Genomic DNA, 19,996 nt, shown 5'->3' on the forward strand with positions numbered 1-19,996 from the left:
AATTATTAGAAGTAAATGAAAAAGTTAATTTACCTGGGTCTTAAGAGATTTTGAATGGGATACCTCAATATCCCATCAACCTAAAACTTGATGCAATCTTTGAAATGGGGAGTCCTTTGGCACAAAGAGTTCTGCCACCTTGGGGAGCTGTTTCTCTACTTAATAGCTCAGAGTCCCAACCCAGAATCCTGAGGGGGAAAAAAGCATTTACGGATCCCCAGTAGTCTTGTAAATACATTGTCCATGCCATTACAAAAGGCAAAAAGAGGGAAATTTGTGTACCTCACATACAGATAAATCTTCAAAGACTCAAAATCACCATCTTGGGGAGTACTAGTTTTCCCTGAGGGACCTCTCAACAATGACAGATAATGTATTTTGAGCTGGAAAGGACTTTGCCAACCTCATTTTAGAGGTCTGCAAAGTGGACCTGAGCTAAAGAGGTTAGCAACTTACCAAGATCCCAGCAAGTGGCAGCCCTGAGATTCGAAATCAGGCTTCTGACTCCAAATCCTGATGTCCAGTCTGTATCATGCTGCCTTCCTTGGAAATCAGCTTTGGAGATTCCCTGCCTCCAGCTGTCCTCCTGCTAGGACCACAACTCAGTTCCCAAGCCCTTCTCCCTCCCCAGAGAGAACCCCAGGGTGTCCTTTTTGTTTCCTTCAGTCTTACCATTTTGGTCTGGTCTCTGATAATATACAAATTTCTTGAAGAAAACGACTTTTATTTTTGTCTTTATCCGCTCAGTACCCACCACAGTGCCTGACATCATCATCATCTCATTGTTAACATTTATATAGCACCTACTGTATGCCAGGCACTATGCTAAGCACTTCACAAAACTTATTTAAGCCTTACAACAACCCTGAGACATAGGTGCTATTATTCTCATTTTACAAATGAGGAAACTGAGGCACATAGAGTTTACATGATCTGCCTAGAATCACGGAGCTAATAAGCATCTGTGATGAAATTTGAACTCAGATCTTCCTGACTCCAGACTCTGCATTTGTACCTTATGACATCAACAGCCTCAGAGATGGAGAATGGTCAGTCCATGGACCATATAAAGTCTGAAAAATCATTTACCAAGGCAACTGCAGGCGAGGATGAGCTGAATAGGGTGCAACCAGCTCACGCTGCTTGAGTCCAATAAGTTGGTCATTTTGCATAGGCCACAAATGGCCCGTGGCAGAGAGAAGGTTCTCAACCTGACCTAGCTGACTGTGTGTTAGTCTTAGTTATGGCTCTGCAAAGGTCAATAATATCTCAAATGTCCTTGAAAGTTTGCAAGGTACTTTACAAACATTATCTTATTTAATTAATTTGCACAATTCCCAACTAGGGAACTAGAGTAAAGTGAGGCACCTCATTCTACACTTACATATACATACACACCATCTACTTGCTCATATCCATAATCTCACACAATTCCATATTCATCTCATCTTTCCCGTATTTCCTTATTTAAAAAGACATAGCCAAATTTATGAACTTGACCTGCCAACTCTCCCCCTACCCAGCTCTCCAGATGAATCATCCAATTTTAATGAGCTTAATGAAATCAAATTGTTCTCCTTATAATTTCCCCCTTCTAAACTTCATATTGTAAGAGGGAATCATCTTGTTGCATCAATCGCTCAATTTACTATTAAGCACACAGTAGGAGCTTACTAAATTCTTATTCTCTCATATATGTGCCAAAATGTTTGTGGCAGCTCTTTTTGTTGTAGCTAGAAACTGGAAGATGAATGGATGTCCATCAGTTGGAGAATGGTTGGGTAAATTATGGTATATGAAGGTTATGGAATTACTATTGCTCTGTAAGAAATGACCAGCAGGAGGAATATAGAGAGGCTTGGAGAGACTTACATGAACTGATGCTGAGTGAAATGAGCAGAACCAGAAGATCACTGTACACTTCAACAACAATACTGTATGAGGATGTATTCTGATGGAAGTGGAAATCTTCAACATAAAGAAGATCCAACTCACTTCCAGTTGATCAATGATGGACAGAGGTAGATACACCCAGAGAAGAAACACTGGGAGGGGAATGTAAATTGTTAGCACTAATATCTGTCTGCCCAGGTTGCATGTACCTTCAGATTCTAATGTTTATTGTGCAACAAGAAAATGATATTCACACACATGTATTGTACTTAGACTATATTGTAACACATGTAAAATGTATGGTATTGCCTGTCGTCGGGGGGAGGGAATAGAGGGAGGGGGGGTAATTTGGAAAAATGAATACAAGGGATAATATTATAAAATATATATATATATATATATATATATATATATATATATATATATATATATATATATATATATATATATATATATATATAAAAATTCTTATTCTCTTCCCTCCCTCCTCCTGGGACTTTGTTGCAGCCTGAGCATGTTTCCTTCCAGCTACATTATCTAAAGCCACTTCCCAACAGCAGCTGGTCCTCAGTATTAGGACACCTTTCTTTCCAGACGAGCTGTCCCAGACCCCAAGATTTCTAGCTAATGTTTCTGCTTCTCTGAGCCTCAATAAACTTCCCCACTGATGAAATCCTAGAAATGGATATGAAACAAAATATTCATTACTAAATCAGGAAATAACCTAATTTCAGAGGAAGAAATTTAATAAACCTTAAATGAACTGACAAAGGAAAAAATAACTCAAGTAGAGAAATGTAGAAGTAAATTCAAACATTCAAAGAATAATCTATTCCAATATTACACAAACTATTTGAAAAATTGGCAAAAGAAGGGGTTCCACATAATTCTATGGCAAATACAATCTTGATACTGAAATAGGCTCAAATTAGAGAAGGAAAACTTCCTTCTGAAAGCATCCTTCATTCTCTGAGCCCCAATCTTGATTCTTCCCCAGGGTACTTCTTGAATTCACTCCTCCCAACAACAGTTTTTAACTTCTTTTTATGTGTTGTTTTCCCTGTTGGCACATAAGTTTCTAGAAGGTGGTGTCTTTCTGTTTCTATTTGTATCCCATTTGCTTCTATTTATATATTTAGCATAGTTCTTTGCACATAATAAGCTAAATAAATGCTTGTTGACTTGATTAATGATCACTGATGTGAAAATTTTAAATGATATATTAGCAAAGAGACTACAACAGCATATCACAAAGATTATATGCTACAACTAAAGCAGGACTAAATTAGAGTCCTTTCTAGTAAGACCAGGAGTGAAGCAAGAATGTCTATTGTGACTATTAGTAAAGCTAAAAATAGTAAGATATGGAAAAAAATTGAGAGAACAAGCTTTAGCAAGAAAGGAACAAAATTATCCCTTTTCTAAATAATATGATGGTGTAATCAGTCTATTAATAAGAGGTTACTGTGTGCCAGGCACTGTGCCAAGTGCTAGGGATGTAAAGGAGAAAAAAATTAGTCCCTGGATCTCATTAATGTGGGAATTTCTTGACTGATCCTGGATATTCATTTAGATTTCAGTTTGCTCCATCCTTGACTCTCTCCAATCAGGAAGGAGGGACTCCAGGGGCTGAGGGTACTGCTTAGGGTTAATGTGATCTTTCAGGAAAAGGAATATATAATGACGCCCAGAGGAGTGCAATAGGGTGGGGAATGTGCCTTGAGAACCAAAAAGAGTCAATTTTTAAAAATTAAAACAATAAATTCACCAAATTTGCAGGTTAGAAAACAAATCCACATTATCTTCAATATTTTTTGATATACCCAATAAACACCAGCATGGAAAGAGAGAAAGAGAAAATAATTCGCAATACCTAGGGAATATGTAAAATATTTGAAACTATCAAGACCACCATTTTCCCACCTGGCCGCTCTCTTGAACTTCATTATCATCCCTAGAAAGTCATCTTCCTGCAAAATGAAGCTCACGTCTCCTCATAAGCCTTTCCCCTCGGAGTACATCCCTCCTCTGACTGGAGATTTCCTCAAAGGTCTTCCACTTAAGAAGTCAACCTAGGGTACTACCCAGCTATAGAATGTTAACATGCTGACACGCTATCATAAATTGCTAATATTTAGAGAAAATAAAGGGAAGCAACTCTGAAACTCTGCCAAAACAAATAACAAATAACTATGTCAAAACAGATAACCTTGATACACCTAAAAGCTGGAATAGTCATTGTGGAGAGCAATTTGGAGCCATACTCCAAACATTACCAAATTGTGTATATCTTTTGACCCAACTATATGATTACTAGGCCTTCTATTTGCATTTTATCTGGTACTCAGTGAGGCACCCAGAAGGTTTTGGAGTGAGAAAGGAAAGAAGCCTTTCTTGCTTCAATTTAATTCAATTAGACAAGTAGTTGTTAAAAGCCTACTGTGTTAGATGAAAGGAGAGAAAGGAAAAGAGAGGAAGGAAGGAGAAAGGAATGGAGTGAAGGATAAAGAAAGGAATGAAAGGAAAAAATAAGGGGGTAAGAAGGAGAGGAGAGGAGAAGGGAAAGGGGGAGGACAAACAAGGGAAAGGGAATAGAAGGGAGAAAAGAAGGGAAGGCAGGAGAGAAGTGGAGAAGGAGAAAGAAAGGAAAAAGGGAGAGAGGAAGTGTGCACACTCTGGCAGTGGTATGTAGAGTAGTTTGGAGAAGACAGGGTTCAGAGCCAGAGAAACCAGTTAGGAGGCATTAACAATAGCCTAGCCAGGAGGTAATGAGGACACAAACTAGGCCGGTGACAGGGGTACTAAAAATAGTTGTCAGGAGCTCTTGACCGATGCCCAGCATGACCTCATACAAGCTATTTAACCTCTTTCTTTAGCTTCCTAATCAACTCTATGGGAATAAGGTACTGATTTGCTTCAAGAGAAGCAAGTTCAGTAATGGATCTCAATTCCTTTGATACCCACAAGTCAAAGTAGTCCAAAATTCAGTGTCCCATAGAGCTTTCTAACTGTTTGAAAGAAAGCAAAATCCTCGTTAGGCTGAAATGCAGCTCATAATATCCGACTCAGGTAGGAAATCATTTATAGAGACTTGAAAGGGACAAAAAAAAATTTCCAGCCACTTTGAGTGTAGAGATTTGTGATTGATTTCACTGGACTTAGGAGAACATTTGTTGCTTGGGGGAGATTCCCAGGACCTGCAGTATATGCTGAAAGGAACACACAGACCTTGGAGATTTTTTTTAAAAACAGTCCAAAAAATATCTCTCCAATTTTCAGAAGTCTGAATAACTAAGCTTCAGAAAGCAATAACTAACCTTTCTTGCCCAGAGATAATAAGGTGCGTCCACAGCCAGATTTCAAGGCTACTGAAAAGAATAAAAATGATGACCCATAGATATTCTAACAGTGGGGATGTAATGGTAATGTACCACTGAGTTAGCTGCAGTGTTTCTATCAGAGACCTGGGTCAAGACAGATGCTCGAGAAAAGCTTCACTGATTCTATATTGCTTTTATTCTGAATTTTGAGATGGAATGCCAGAGAAGAATGACATTAAAATCAGTGGAGGGTTTCTGACATGCTGAGCCCCCTGTAGATGTAATTTTTTTAAAGCTGAAATTTAATAGTACATTTGTTTCATTTCTCTCCTCCTTACCCCAAAAGTCTACCAACAAAACAAAAGTAACTTTCGATAATTGAATTGTGACTCTCTCAATGGTTGAGTGTTTGGGAGCTGTTTGTCTCAAGATTACTTTAAAGAAGCCTTTCTTGCTTCAATTTAATTCAATTAAACAAGTATTTGTTAAAAGCCTACTGTGTGTCAGATGAAAGGAAAGAAGAGAAGGGAAAAAAGAGGAAGGAAGGAGAAGGGAATGGAGTGGAGGGTAAAGAAAGGAAAGGAAGGGAAGGACAAGGGAGGGGAGGAGAGGGTAAAGGAGGAGAGGGGAGGAGAAGGGGGTGGACAAAGGAGGGAAAGGGAATAGAAGGGAGGAAAGAAGGAAAGATAGGAGAAAAGGGGACAAGGAGGAAGGAAAGAAGAAGGGAGAGAGGGGGGAATGTTTCTCAAGAAGTTTACATTCTCAATCAGCTGATAATGATAATAGTTATGGTAGAGTACCTGAACATAAAGAACTACAGAGATGTGCTACCTGTACTAGGACAGTGAAGGCAATGTGGAAGGAGCTACTTGTCTGGCATCATTAATTTAAAAAAATAAACACACATATTTAACTTCAGGCCACTCCTTAAGTCAGGTCATTAGAGGCACAGTGGGATAGAGAGACAGGCATGGTGCCAGGAAGACTCATCTTCCTGCATTCAAATCTAGCCTCAGACACCAGCTATGTGACCATGGATAAATCACTTTATCCTGTTTACCTCAGTTTCCTCATCTGTAAAATGAGCTGGAGAAGGAAATGACCAACCATTCAATGCTCTTTGCCAAGAAAACCCCAAATGGGTCATGAAGAGTCAGGTAGGACTGAAAAATGATTGAATAACAAAGCTGACACTTTGGTTTCAAATCTCCAAACTAAGGTCAAAGGCCACCTCCTCCCTGAAGTTTTTTCTGAGTTCAGAGGAAAGAGGTCACTAGTGATTGGACTGGACAGAAAAAACTTCAGCTACATTAAGTTGGGATAAATATTATGTTTTCAAAGGATTCAAGAAATCAACTTCCTACTGCTAAGGTTCTGAATGGTGGGTGTGGTTGTCATAGAGAAATTGGAGCTTTGATGGAATTGATCCCTAAGACTAGCAAAGTGAAGGCTCTGATAAGAGATCAGTTTAGTTCCATGACCCTGCCCTTTGGAAAAGTCATCCAGTCTAAAATACAAGTTATGTCACGCCCTCAAGGCTCACTCTGCATGGGGGTCTTGGGCAGCCTCGCCTTACCATGTCATGTCAGAAATCCCAGTCATGTCCCTGAGGTGAAATTTTTCCTATAAATCTACTTACAACTATGCCATACTCACTGCCTTCCTTTGGCTCAGTCAGCCAAGCCATCTGTCTCATGGTGTCTTTCCCTTTCCATTTCCCCCATGCGCCGTGGTATCTCCCCTAACTCTGCTATATTCCCAACCCCACTTCTCCTCCTTACAGCTAACTCTTTCAGGGGAGCTAAGTCCTTTCAGGATTTAGCTTAAATCCTGAGGACATGCTCCAACCTCACAGGGTGCTCCCTTTCTACTGGATAATCATGAGTTCCACTGAAGAATCCATTTTCCATATGCTCTCCCATCTCTTTCATATTTACCATTCCTGGTGTCTATAACATCCCTTCATTTTGCCTCTAACCCACTCCTCTAAATAAATCTACCTTTTGCCAAAGAGAACGGCTACTGTGAATTCTTCACATGACCAAACCCCAACTTTTGGTGCATTTGGCATAGATCACATTAGAATAAGTTTGTTAAAATTGAAAACAAAAGTTCTGGGATGCCATGTTCAAGAACCACTAAACTAAAGGGATTAGCGGTATCCTGAAGTGGATACAACATAGCAGATGTAATCCACCAGGGCAAAGAAAAATAGAATTTTCACTTATGTACTTCTATAATGCTGTGACTCTTCCCAGTACTTGAGATAGCATTTTCTTTCTTAGCTGTTAAGTTATATTAAACTTGCAGTCCACCAAAACCCTGAGATTGTTTTCAAATGAATTGCCGTCCTCTTTTGTATCACTTATCTTGTATGTAGTGATGTGGCTGATACAGCAAATGTTGTGCACCAGTTGATATGTTTTAGAAGAACAGAAAGCCCTTCTTGGATCACTGCTCTGAGAAAATAGAGGCTTTCCTGGCTTGGAGCTAGCTTGGGAGAGGAAGGTCACCCTTGAGATCACAAGGTTGGTATGATCAAAGACCAGGATACTGCTTTGAAGCTCAGAAAGAGAAGGGGAAGAGGAAAGGGATAGGAACAAGCATTTTTAAAGCACTTACTGTGTGCTTGACACTAATTTCTAAGTTACAAATATTCATTGAATTCTCACCATAATCTTAAGAGGTAAGTAGGATAATGAACTCCGTGTTATAGTTGGGGAAACAGAGGCAGACAGAAGTCATGTCTCTTGCCGAGGATCACAGAACTAATAAGTGACTGAGGCTAGATTTGATTAAACTCAGGCCTTTCTGACTCGAAGTCCAGTTCTGTATGCCTTGTACACCTAGCTGCCTGCACTTGAATACCTGAGGTAGGAAGACAGGAAAAGGGGTTCTAAGAGAATACCCTCAATCACAGCTGCAGAATCAGAGGAAAAGTGCACCCTCCAAGGCCACAATGTTTCTCCTACATTGAAGGGAAAGAAGAGTCTTGGTATGAATCAGACTGGGGAGAGGCCAGGATCCAGGAGAAAGCTGCAAATGTCCAAGTGAGAAGGGAGAGGGAATGTGCCCCTGGGGGACATTAAACCTCCCATCTTGGGTCCCCATTGCCTCTTCCTCGATATGGCTCCGCTCTGCAGTGATGTTGTCAAGGTGGTTGAAAAGGGGGGCCAGAATGTTAAAAATCACAATTTTTCAGCCATTTATACAAATTAATGTAATTAATCCCTCAATCTGGCTCCTGGATTTCTTTAAGACTCAATTCAAATCCTGCCTTTTTTGGGAGGCCTGGCCACCATATTTTTGCTACCTTCCCTCTAAGATGACTGTCCATTTACACTCTATATATGCACATAGTTCTTTCCATATCCTTTCCTCCATTAGAACAGCAGGGCAGAGACCCTATTTTTTGTCAGTCAAAAAGTGAGTATTAAGGGCTTCTTACTTGTGCTGGGAATACAAAGAAAAAGATATTTCCTTCCCTCAAAGAGCTTACAATCTAATAGAAAAGACAACCCATAAAAGAAAACTGAAAAGCCATTCTGTGTCTGGCATATTAATATGATGGTGTCTTTTCATGATCCCATTTGAGGTTTACTTAGCAAAGATACTATAGAGATTTGCCATTTCCTTCTCCAGCTCATTTTACAGATGAGGAAACTAAGGCAAACAAAGTTCAGTGACTTGCTCAGGATCACATAGCTACTAAGTATCTGAACCTGGATTTGAACTCAGAAAGATGAGTCCTCCTGACTCCAGGGCAGGTGCTCTATACACTATGGACCACCACCACCCCCAGTTGCTGTATATGCATTGGGAGAGGGAGGAAAAGCAGCAAGTTTGTCTGACTCAGGTGATGTATAGGTTAGTTCCATGACTAGATTTTTTTTTTCCTTTATCATTCTTTTGAAAGATTTGGGATTTGAATTCAGGCCCTCCTGACTTCAAGGCTAGCACTCTATCCACTGCGCCATCCAGCTGCCCCTAAGAGATGACTTTCAAGAGGGGTTTGGGTGTGAGAAGATATGTTCAGAAATGAAGTTGATGTAAAAACAAAAGATACAAATAAAAATTGAATAAACTGAGATGATATACTCTGCTGTAAAACATAATTTACAAGAGCCTAACTTGATTTCTTCTCAAGCTTTTATTGATTATATTCTTCATATGGGTATAGCTTATCATTATAAAGATTTTGTAGCAAGGAGAAACTAACCACATTGGCCAATAGCCATTCTTCCTCCTCCTCCTCCTCCTCCTCCTCCTCCTCCTTCTCCTCCTCCTCCTCCTCCTCCTCCTCCTCCTCCTCCTCCTCCTCCTCCTCCTCCTCCTCCTCTTCTTCTTCTTCTTCTTCCTCCTCCATTTTCTCCCTCCTCCTCCTCATCCTCCTCTCCTCCTTCTTCTTCTTCTTCTTCTTCTTCTTCTTCTTCTTCTTCTTCTTCTTCTTCTTCTTCTTCTTCTTCTTCTTCTTCTTCTTCTTCTTCTTCTTCTTCTTCTTCTTCTTCTTCTTCTTCTTCATTCATGATTTTCCCTACAAGAATTTAATACTGATTCCTCAGAATCCTCAAAACTAAGTATCTACACAGCAAACCTGTAGATTTTTGGTTTAGTGCAGCTCTTCCTTCTTTTATTTTTTTTTGTTGCCATTTTTATAACTTTGAGGACTGTGGTGTTAGAATATGAATCTCATTGATAGAGAAAATCTTGTTATAGGAATTCTTGTGGATCTTATTTTTTTCTGTTCATTATCCTTCTAGTTTTGTAAAGTCTTCCAGATGACCTGGCTTCCTTGGGTCTCTTCTGTGTTTTCTGCAAAACTATTTTTTTTTTTTTTGTTTTGTTTTTTTTAACTCCAGGAGATGATAAGTCAGTGATTAAGAATTCATGAATTTCAATATTTATTAAATGCTGTGTTTTAATGTACTATATTTGTACCTGACATGGAAATTAAACATTTTCTGGTTGAGGTGCTTCCTAGGTCCTTTGATCATTTTGTTATGGAGATCAATTTACGTTGATTAAATGTCCTTAGAAATGGGGACATTGTGTGTTCCTATCTGTCTTTAATCCTTCTCCTAAATTTTTGCTATCAATAGCTTGTTGAAACAAATCAGGTTGAAACAATCTCAATTGTTCCTATTTTATTTTTACTTTTAATATCATATTAATTTGGATCTTTTAAGATCTGACAAATGTGGAAATATGTATAGAAGAATTGCACACGTTTAACATTTATTGGATTACTTGCTGTAAAATGGGCTGAAGAAGGAAATGATATATAATGATATATAACTCCAGTATCTTTACCAAGAAAACCCCCCAAATATCACAATATTTTATGACTAAAATAACTGAACCACAGCCAACAACAAAAACCAAGTAGCATTATTGCCAGTGATTCCTTATGCAAGCTGTTCCACTGAACTTTTCTATTTTTCAAACAGTACCAAAATAGTTTATTTTTTTTCATGTGTTTTTTCTGTTTTGTTTGTTTTGGAGACACCGAGTTTAAATGACTTGCCTAGCTAGTAAATGTTCAATAATGAATTTGAACTCAAACTCTCCTGACTCCAATGTCAAGAGCTAATGCCAAAACAGTTTTGATAATTATTGATCGTAATTTAATGTTTGTAATTTCCCCTGCATTCCCACTCCTCTCCCCAAGATCTCTTGAGTTCCTAGATCTAAGGCTTTTTTTCCTCCAAATGAATTTTATCATTTTATTTTGCTGTATAAATCACACCCTTGTCAGTCTGACTGAGCATTAGTTTTTTACAGTTGACTAGAAGAGTGGAAAATCCTAAAAACCTTCAGTGCTTGTTATTTTCTGACTATTTAAAAAAAGCATTTGATTTGAAGAAGCAAACTCCTATGTTAAAGACTATTTTTCTCTTGGAAAAGGCAGGAATCTAAGCTTTCTGATTTTTCATCCAAGGTTATTTCTACTATCTCATTCATGCTTTCCTCTGCTACCCAAGACAACTGACATTCAGAACAAGTAAAATGTTAATAAATTTATTAATGATTATTATTAAATAACAAACTAACCACATTTCATTGACACCAATGAACAAAATTATATGGTTGGCAAGGAGCTCTATGTTTTTCATTGGTCTGTATGCACAGAACAGGTCTGTAATAAATGTTGAATTGAAATAAGATCGTCACATGTCGCCTTCCATTGCAACTGGGGCCATGGAAACATGGCATTGTGAAGACTGCTATATTTGGAGTGAAAATCTTAGGTTTGAATCCCAGTTCAGCTATTTACTATCTATGTAAACATTACTCCCTCCCACAATCTCATTTCTTCATCTTTAATACATAGAGTTTGGATTAGTTGGCTTCTGAGAGTCCTTTCAATTCTAAATGATACAATGAGATGTAAAAGAGTCCTCTTGATATCTTGGGAACCCCAACAGTAGTAAAGACCCCAACACTTTTGAAGAAAGCCCCAAGGTACTGGTCATGGGAATGATATAGTCAATGACCTTAGGAATGTAGCTTTTGCAAGCAATGTGACATGACCTTGGAGAGTGTTGTGAAAGAAAGGGAGTTAGGCCTGTTATCTTTTTTGCTCCAAACTATGCTCCAAGGACATCTGCTTTAACATTCAAGAGTCTGGACTCAGACAACGAGCATGTCTTCATTTTAGAAAAAAAAGAAAGGTCATTATCAAACTTCCCACCAATCATGTGAACCTCAATCCCATGATGTCATTTAGCCTGCTCTGATTTTTTGTTCTGTACTCCCTAAATCCCTATAAATTTACCTGCTTGCTCTCTGCTTATTGACATCTTCCTTCTTTGGAATTTAGCCCGCTTTAAGTGGTATTACAATTATAATAAAATTTTCCCTCTTGACTTAGAAATGATCGAAGCTTCCAAATTCTTTTGGGACATCCGTGATCTGTGTAATGTTCTCTTCTCTAAATTGTAATCGTTCTCTGGGAGCAGGTTTCTTGGGGAGCTTCTGGAGGCAGCCTTCGTTTCAGTTCAGTGTAATAACCCCAAATGCAGCCAGGAGTTAAAGTCCAGATCCTTCATTGTCTCCTTCAGAGTCTTGTCTCTTTTCCTGGGCCCAGTTCTTTCTTAGAGGCCTATCTCTCTCCTTGGCTCCGAGAGCTCTCTCTGAATGTCTCCAGCCAGCTTCAGTCTCTCATCCTCCCAATGTCTCCAGCCAGCACAAAGGTGGAAGTTGGAATGAATCTTGGCTCCTCCTCCCAGAGAGTGGGCTTGTGGGTTTCTGTCTTGTGAATCTCCCGGAAGTCCAAGAGTGGCCTTGTGAATTCCTCCTTATATATGCTCTCTAAAGGCCTGACGTCCAATGTGTGAACTCCTTTAAAGGTGTGAACTAAGTACATAAGCATTAATTAGCACCTTGTTTCACATTCTGGCTCATAATAGATCTAGAACTCTGATATATTCTGGGGGTCCATGCACCCCAATATTCTGAACTTGTCTTTTTTAGTATTTTCAAAAACACTGGACCTAGAGTATGCAGGAGGCCTTGATTGTGTCAAGGATGCCCCTCCTTCCCAGCTAATTTAATTTGTGGTTTGCATCCCAAGCTGGACTTCCTGTGTATTCTTGGGATCTAAGACAGTCTGTACTAGGCTGAGAAACTGCAGCTCGGACCCTGGAGATAAACCTACCATCCTATCTGACTTCACAGTCTAGAAGTTCCTAAAGGAAAAGGAGGGATTTTTGCCATCACCTTGATTCTCCAAGACTTTGTTCTCCCCACCCCAAGCCACTCCCTTTAGGTGAATTTTTTCTCCTCCTTCCTTTCTCCTGCTGTTATAAATAGGTAAACTTCTGTAATGTAAACATTTTTTATGAATGGTCTGTCCTTTGCACCTAGGTACAAACTTTTATGACTTCCAAGGTACTCAAAGATTGCGGAAGCAGGGAGAGAATCCAGCCATCTTCTATTTAAACCAGACATTAAAGAGATTTGCAAAATATGCTAAACTGCCATGTCTCCCTAATTTTGTTTTGTTTTGGAAAATAGTGATAATTATGCTTTTACAGGGAGCCTTTTCCAATTTGTCTTAATTCTAGCATCTTCCCTCTGCTAACTATTCTTATTTATCCTGGATAGTGTTTGCTTTTTTTATTTTTCCATTAGAAAGCTCTTTGAAGGCAGGGACTGTCTTTTGTCTCTTTTATATCCTTAGTGTTTAGTACTGTGCCTAGCACAGTTAGTGCTTATTAAATGTTTACTGATTATATAACAATATTATTTGTCACAATATTTTTTGTTATTCAGTTGTATCCAACTCTGCCTTACTCTATAGATTTTTATCAATGAGGTTTATTTCACAAAGATACTGGGGCAGTTTGCCATTTCCTTCTCCAGCATGTCCCCATTTTCTAAATGAGGAACTGAAGCAAATAGGAGGTAAGTGACTCACCCAGGATCACACAGCTAGTAAGTGTCTGAGGTCACATGTCATATCAAATCCTCCTCCACACACACATACACACACTCACTCACACACACTCTCATACACTCACACACAAACACTGACACATACACTGATATTCACACACACACATACACACTCTCATACACACACTCTCACACACTCTCATATATTCATACACACACACTCTCACACATTACACACACTCACTCTCATACACACACACAGACACTGACACACACACTGACACATACACTGATACTCACACACTCATACACACACTCACTCTCATACACACTCTCTCACACACTCACACACATACACAAACACACTCATTCTCATACACACTCTCACACATTACACACACTCACTATCACACACACACACACTGACACACACACATACACACTCACTCTCATACACATACACTCTCACACATTCACACACACTCTCATACACTCACACAGACACTGATATACACTCACACTGATACACACTCACTCTCATACACACTCTCACACACTCTCATATATTCACTCACACACATACACACATACTCACTCTCATACACATTCTCACACATTACACACACTCACTATCATACACTCACACAGACACTGATACACACTCACACTGATACACACTCACTCTCATACACACTCTCTCACACACTCTCATATATTCACTCACACATATACTCACACACATACACACACACTCACTCTCATACACATTCTCACACATTACACACACTCACTCTCATACACTCACACAAACACTGATACACACTCACACTGATACACACTCACTCTCATACACACTCTCTCACACACTCTCATATATTCACACTCACACACACATACACACACTCACATACACACACTCTCATACACATACACTCTCACACATTCACACACACATACACACACTCACATACACACACTCTCATACACATACACTCTCACACATTCACACACACTCTCATACACTCACACAGACACTGATACACACTCCATACACACTCACTCTCATACACACTCTCTCACACACTCTCATATATTCACTCACACATATACTCACACACATACACACATACTCACTCTCATACACATTCTCACACATTACACACACTCACTATCATACACTCACACAGACACTGATACACACTCACACTGATACACACTCACTCTTACACATTCACACACACTCACTCTCATATACTCACACACAGACACTGACACACACTCACACACACATACACACACATACACACACTCACTCTCATACACACTCTCACACACTCTCATATATTCACACTCACACACATACACACTCTCTCATACACACACATTACACACAGTCACTCTCATACACTCACACATAGACACTGACACACACTCATACTGACAATTCACACACACTCACTCTCACACATTCACGTCATGCACTCACACACACACTGACACATACACTGATACACACACACACTCATACACACTCTCACACACTCTCATATATTCACACTCACACACACATACACACACTCACATACACACTCACTCTCATACACACTCTCTCACACTCTCATATATTCACTCACACATATACTCACACACATACACACACACTCACTCTCATACACATTCTCACACATTACACACACTCACTCTCATACACTCACACAGACACTGATACACAGTCACACTGATACACACTCTCATACACACTCTCTCACACACTCATATATTCACACTCACACACACATACACACACTCTCATACACATACACTCTCACACATTCACACTCACACACTCACACACAGACACTGACACACACTCACACACACTCTCATATATTCACATGCACACACACATACACACACTCACACTGACACACACACATACACACTCACACTGACACACACTCACACTGACACACACACATACACACACTCACATACACATACACACACTCACACTGACACACACACATACACACACTCACATACACACTCTCATACATACACTCACACACAGACACTGACACACACACACCGATACATACACTGATACACACTCACACACTCTCATACACACTCTCACACATTCACACACACTCTCATACACTCACACACAGACACAGACACACTCACACATACACACACTCACACTGACACACACACATACACACTCACTCTCATACACATACACTCTCACACATTCACACTCACTCTCATACACTCACACACAGACACTGACACACACTCACACTGACACACACACATACACACTCACTCTCATACACATACACTCTCACACATTCACACTCACTCTCATACACTCACACACAGACACTGACACACACTCACACTGACACACACACACTGACACACACAGAATTAAGGTTATTTACAAATTAACATATTAGTATATAATTACACCATAAGTGTTGATTGATGCTAATATGTAATAAGATTGTTATTTTCATAATTTGTAAACATTTTTAAAGAAGTATCATTTTAAATCTCTAGAATAGTAAAATAGCGATGGCTATAAGCCACATAAACCAACGTTCTTTGGGGTCCTCGATAATAAAGGGGCCCTTTATGGACTGCCCTTACGGGGTCTAATTTCAGCAGATTCACGAAATGCAGCCCTAGGAACCACAGCAAAAGCTTTTCTCCAACATCTTTTTCCTGCTTTCATTCATTACAAGCTTCACTCGGGTGGAGTCAGCTGACTTCCCGGAGAGGCCGAGTTAATTACACCGGATGCGCGCAGGCGGAAGAAAAGTCGAAGCATGTGCACCGTGGAGCTTCTTGGCTCGTCTCCCGCTCCGTAGTCCGCGCGCCCTACTACGGCTGCGCGCTGTCAGTCTATAAAAGCGGCGGCGCCTGCGGCAGCCTGTAGTAGTCTTTCCCTTCTCTCTGCCTCGTCTTACCTATTTCAACTCTGCCTGGAGTCTCTGAAGTCGTCGCCGCGGCCGCCGTCAAAATGGCGTCCACTAGCCGGTTAGTAAGTCCTGCCGAAAGCGGCCGGCAGCGAATTTTCTGTGGGGCGGCTTCCGGGGGTAAGGGGATCGCCGTGGCGGCATTGCGGGGGAAGCGAGGCCGCGGAGGCGGGGCCGGACAAAGGCGCCTCCGGGAGGGAGGCGGGGGATTCTGTTCGCCCGCTCTGGGGCTTCCCTCGGACGTTATCTCTTTCTGCCTGGCTTCGGTTCCGGCTCTCCCCAGGTCTCGGGCTCAGTCCGGGCCGAGGGAGCTGCCTCCGAAAGTCGCGGCCGAGACCGAAACAAACGAGAGAGAAATCTGCCAAAAATCGGAGCGGGCCATTTGGGGAAGCTCCACTTTGGGGGAGGGGGAAGCGCAGTCCCGGCGGTCCGGCGTCACGTAAACATTCGCCCGGACTCACGGCCCTCTGCATCCGGGCCCAAACCCCCGGGCAGACCCAGAGGAGTCCCCGTCCCCCGGAGGCCGCTGTGGGCCCTTTGAGCAGAAGTTGAAACTGAGTCACGCTGACTTTCCCATGGGGAGAGCTGGTGACACGGACTAATGATAGGCTCGTCGCCCGGCCCGAGCATCAGGGTATCCGTGTCCCGGCACCTGCCGTCTCCTCTTCCTCCAGGAAAGCTGCCGGCGGCTGCTGGCTGCAGGGCCCGGATCTCCTTGTTTACGGGCTCTGCTGCGAACCTGGCCGGGCCGGGCTCGGGATGACCACTACCTTCATCATGGAAGTGGGTGTGGCCCTCAGGTGAGGGCGTGGGAGAAACACTCGACAATCCAATCTGCTTAATGCGTTTCGTGCCTTCCCCGGTGAAGTTGTGCTTGTTAACCCGGCCACTTACTTAGCAATTACTAAACAAAACAAAACGAAAAACTTCACCGTAGCTGTTTAAATTCTTTTCTTAATCTTAGGTGACATTTGGGACTGACTTTTGTTGAAAAATATTGGAATACTGTGTGGATTGCCCATCCAATCAAAGAGTATTAATTACTGTTCCATCACTAAGGAGGGCTGTGTATATATAGTTTGTGGATCAAAGGCTCTTCCCCCTCCCCCCCAATCGTTTTCTCCTGAATTAGGACCTTCGTCTAAGAAAGGAGAGAGATTGGGAAACCTGAATGTGTTTACGTTGCTCCTTTGAGCTATTAATTTTCTTAAAGATCTATGTTCTCCAAAAGAGTGAGGTGGTTTTGCATTCCGCATTGACTCGGATTTCACCTCCTGGGTGGACAGACCTGGGCTGGGCCCCGGGAGGGAGTGTAGATGAGACCCGGATCCTGGAACCGAGAACAAGGTGGGAAATTGAGGGGCCATTTGCTGCCTGTTGCTCTCTACCATGGACCTCTCTACCTCAGATTCTCTTTCCCTTCCGCGTCCCTTCCCCATTATCTTTTGATGGTATGTAATTGTTAATGTTTTTTGTGCTTTCGTGATAGTTTTAATTACAGGTCAGGGAGATTTTTACCTTTTATTTGTGGTGAAGAAAGAGAATGGAGTAGAAAAGTTAATAGTATAATTCAAAGAACATTTAAGTTTTGCAGGAATAATCAGAATCATCTTTTTACGTTATCGTTTTGACACAAAATTGTATTGGAATATAGTACAGTGAGCTGGGAGTCACCAGGCCTCAGTTTCCTCATTTGTAAGTGATTGAATTCTAGTGATTCCAGTGAAAAGTCTATGAAATTTTGAAAACTAAACTGTGAGTTATGTGCATTCTTTGAGAATAAATGCTGAAACCGGCCCAGGTTAGTAATGTATTAGTATTTGTATATATAGTAATAGTCATCAAGATATTTGATGCTGTAGCCTGTGAAAGTCTTTAGTTAGATTAAGTAACAGCTTTGAAGAGCCAAAATACTTTGCATTAGTCTTTTATGACTTTTGTTTTTTATTCACGGGGATACTTGCTATTCAAAAAGTTTTTATTTCTCTTCTAAAGGGATTTATAAATGGAATATAAGTGATAATTGAGACAATAATATTTGGGTCTTAAGAGATTAGGGAAGGCAGTTTTAAAATATGATGAATGTTTAAACCTTTTTGATTTAAATTATTAATGTTCTGTCTTTAGCAAATCTTATGGCTAAAGAGCTCAACTTAAATGTCATCTATCCACATTTTTGGTTCCACCTAAGTAAAATTACTAGAATACGTGACAAATACCAAAATGAACATTTTAGCTTTTTTTTTCCTTTATTTCTCTCTTTTATTGTTATTTTTTTGACAAGAGTATCAACCAGTTGGCATAAACTGAAACCATATTACCTGGAAAATTCACATACTGGAAAATTAGCCACTGAATTAATTCAGTTAAATTGCCTAACTATAACTTGACACAGTTTGCAATTTCTTTTTGTAGTGGTGGTTAATCATCAGATCCTTTACGAACAGGTGTGTTTAAGTAAAGCTCTATTTGTACTCTAGACCAATGATGTCCAAACTTTTATTAGCAAAAAGTTTTTTGAGCATGTATCTTTAATATTTGCACTTTTGTATATAGATTTTAGTGTAATGTGTACTTTATAAATTAGATAGATACTAATTATAATGAAATAAATACATGATATTTTGTATTTTAATGATACAAAACTTTTTCTATTAATAATTAGTATTTTTTAACGAAAGCAACATAAATTTTTATGTATGTCCTAACAATGAATTTAACAACATTTCAGCAGAAGTAATTTTTTTTCCATTGATGTTTATTAGGTACAGGACAAAAAGTAGTAAAGTCTGATTTCAACTCCACAGAATGTTATTTACAATAGTTCCTTATTCATTTTTTGATTAAGGAATATTAATAACTTCTGTATTTGTTCACATTTTTATATTTTAGTTGGTTATATTTATGAGTGTGAGGTGCAGGAAGAAAGCCTCTGGCCGAATTTTAAAGAGGGGAATAATAAGGCTGGAAAGATGAGATGGTACAATTTTGTAAAGGACTTTTAACTGTCAGAGACAGACTTGTATTGAATCTTGCTATCTCTGAGTCAATAGAGGAAGGAAGAAGAGAAGGAAGTAAGCAGTTATTAAGCACCTACTATGATGCTGAGTGCTTCTTAAGTATTCTCATTTGATTCTCTGGACCACTCTGAGGTAGGTGCTTTTATTTATCCCCTTTCTACAGATGAGACTCCAGGACCAGCTTCATATCCATTGCTACTAGAGTTTAGGGAGGGGGTGAGAGCTAGTGCATGGTCAGGTCTGCATTTCAGGAAAATCACTTTGGCAGGTATGTGGAAGATGAATTTAGGGTAGGGATGGCAGATTTGAGGTGGGGAGGCCAATTAGTAAGCTTTTGCCCAATTGTGATTTGGGGTGGGAAGGACTCAGTATGCTGGGAGGG

The 19,996-nt window shown here is 40.1% G+C and overlaps 1 protein-coding gene across 1 annotated transcript in view; it reads left to right on the plus strand.

Annotated features, from left to right (window-relative positions):
• The first annotated feature begins 16,482 nt into the window (after window positions 1-16,482).
• Window positions 16,483-19,996, plus strand: part of GTF2B (general transcription factor IIB) — a 33,208-nt gene continuing 29,694 nt past the window's right edge. Inside the window, exon 1 of the mRNA XM_074266307.1 lies at window positions 16,483-16,655. Within this exon, the coding sequence (XP_074122408.1) occupies window positions 16,639-16,655 (17 nt within the window). The 5' untranslated portion in view covers window positions 16,483-16,638. The remainder of the gene's footprint in view (window positions 16,656-19,996) is intronic.

This window comes from Sminthopsis crassicaudata, chromosome 4 (genome assembly GCF_048593235.1).
Source record: "Sminthopsis crassicaudata isolate SCR6 chromosome 4, ASM4859323v1, whole genome shotgun sequence".
NCBI classification, from domain to species: Eukaryota; Metazoa; Chordata; class Mammalia; order Dasyuromorphia; family Dasyuridae; genus Sminthopsis; species Sminthopsis crassicaudata.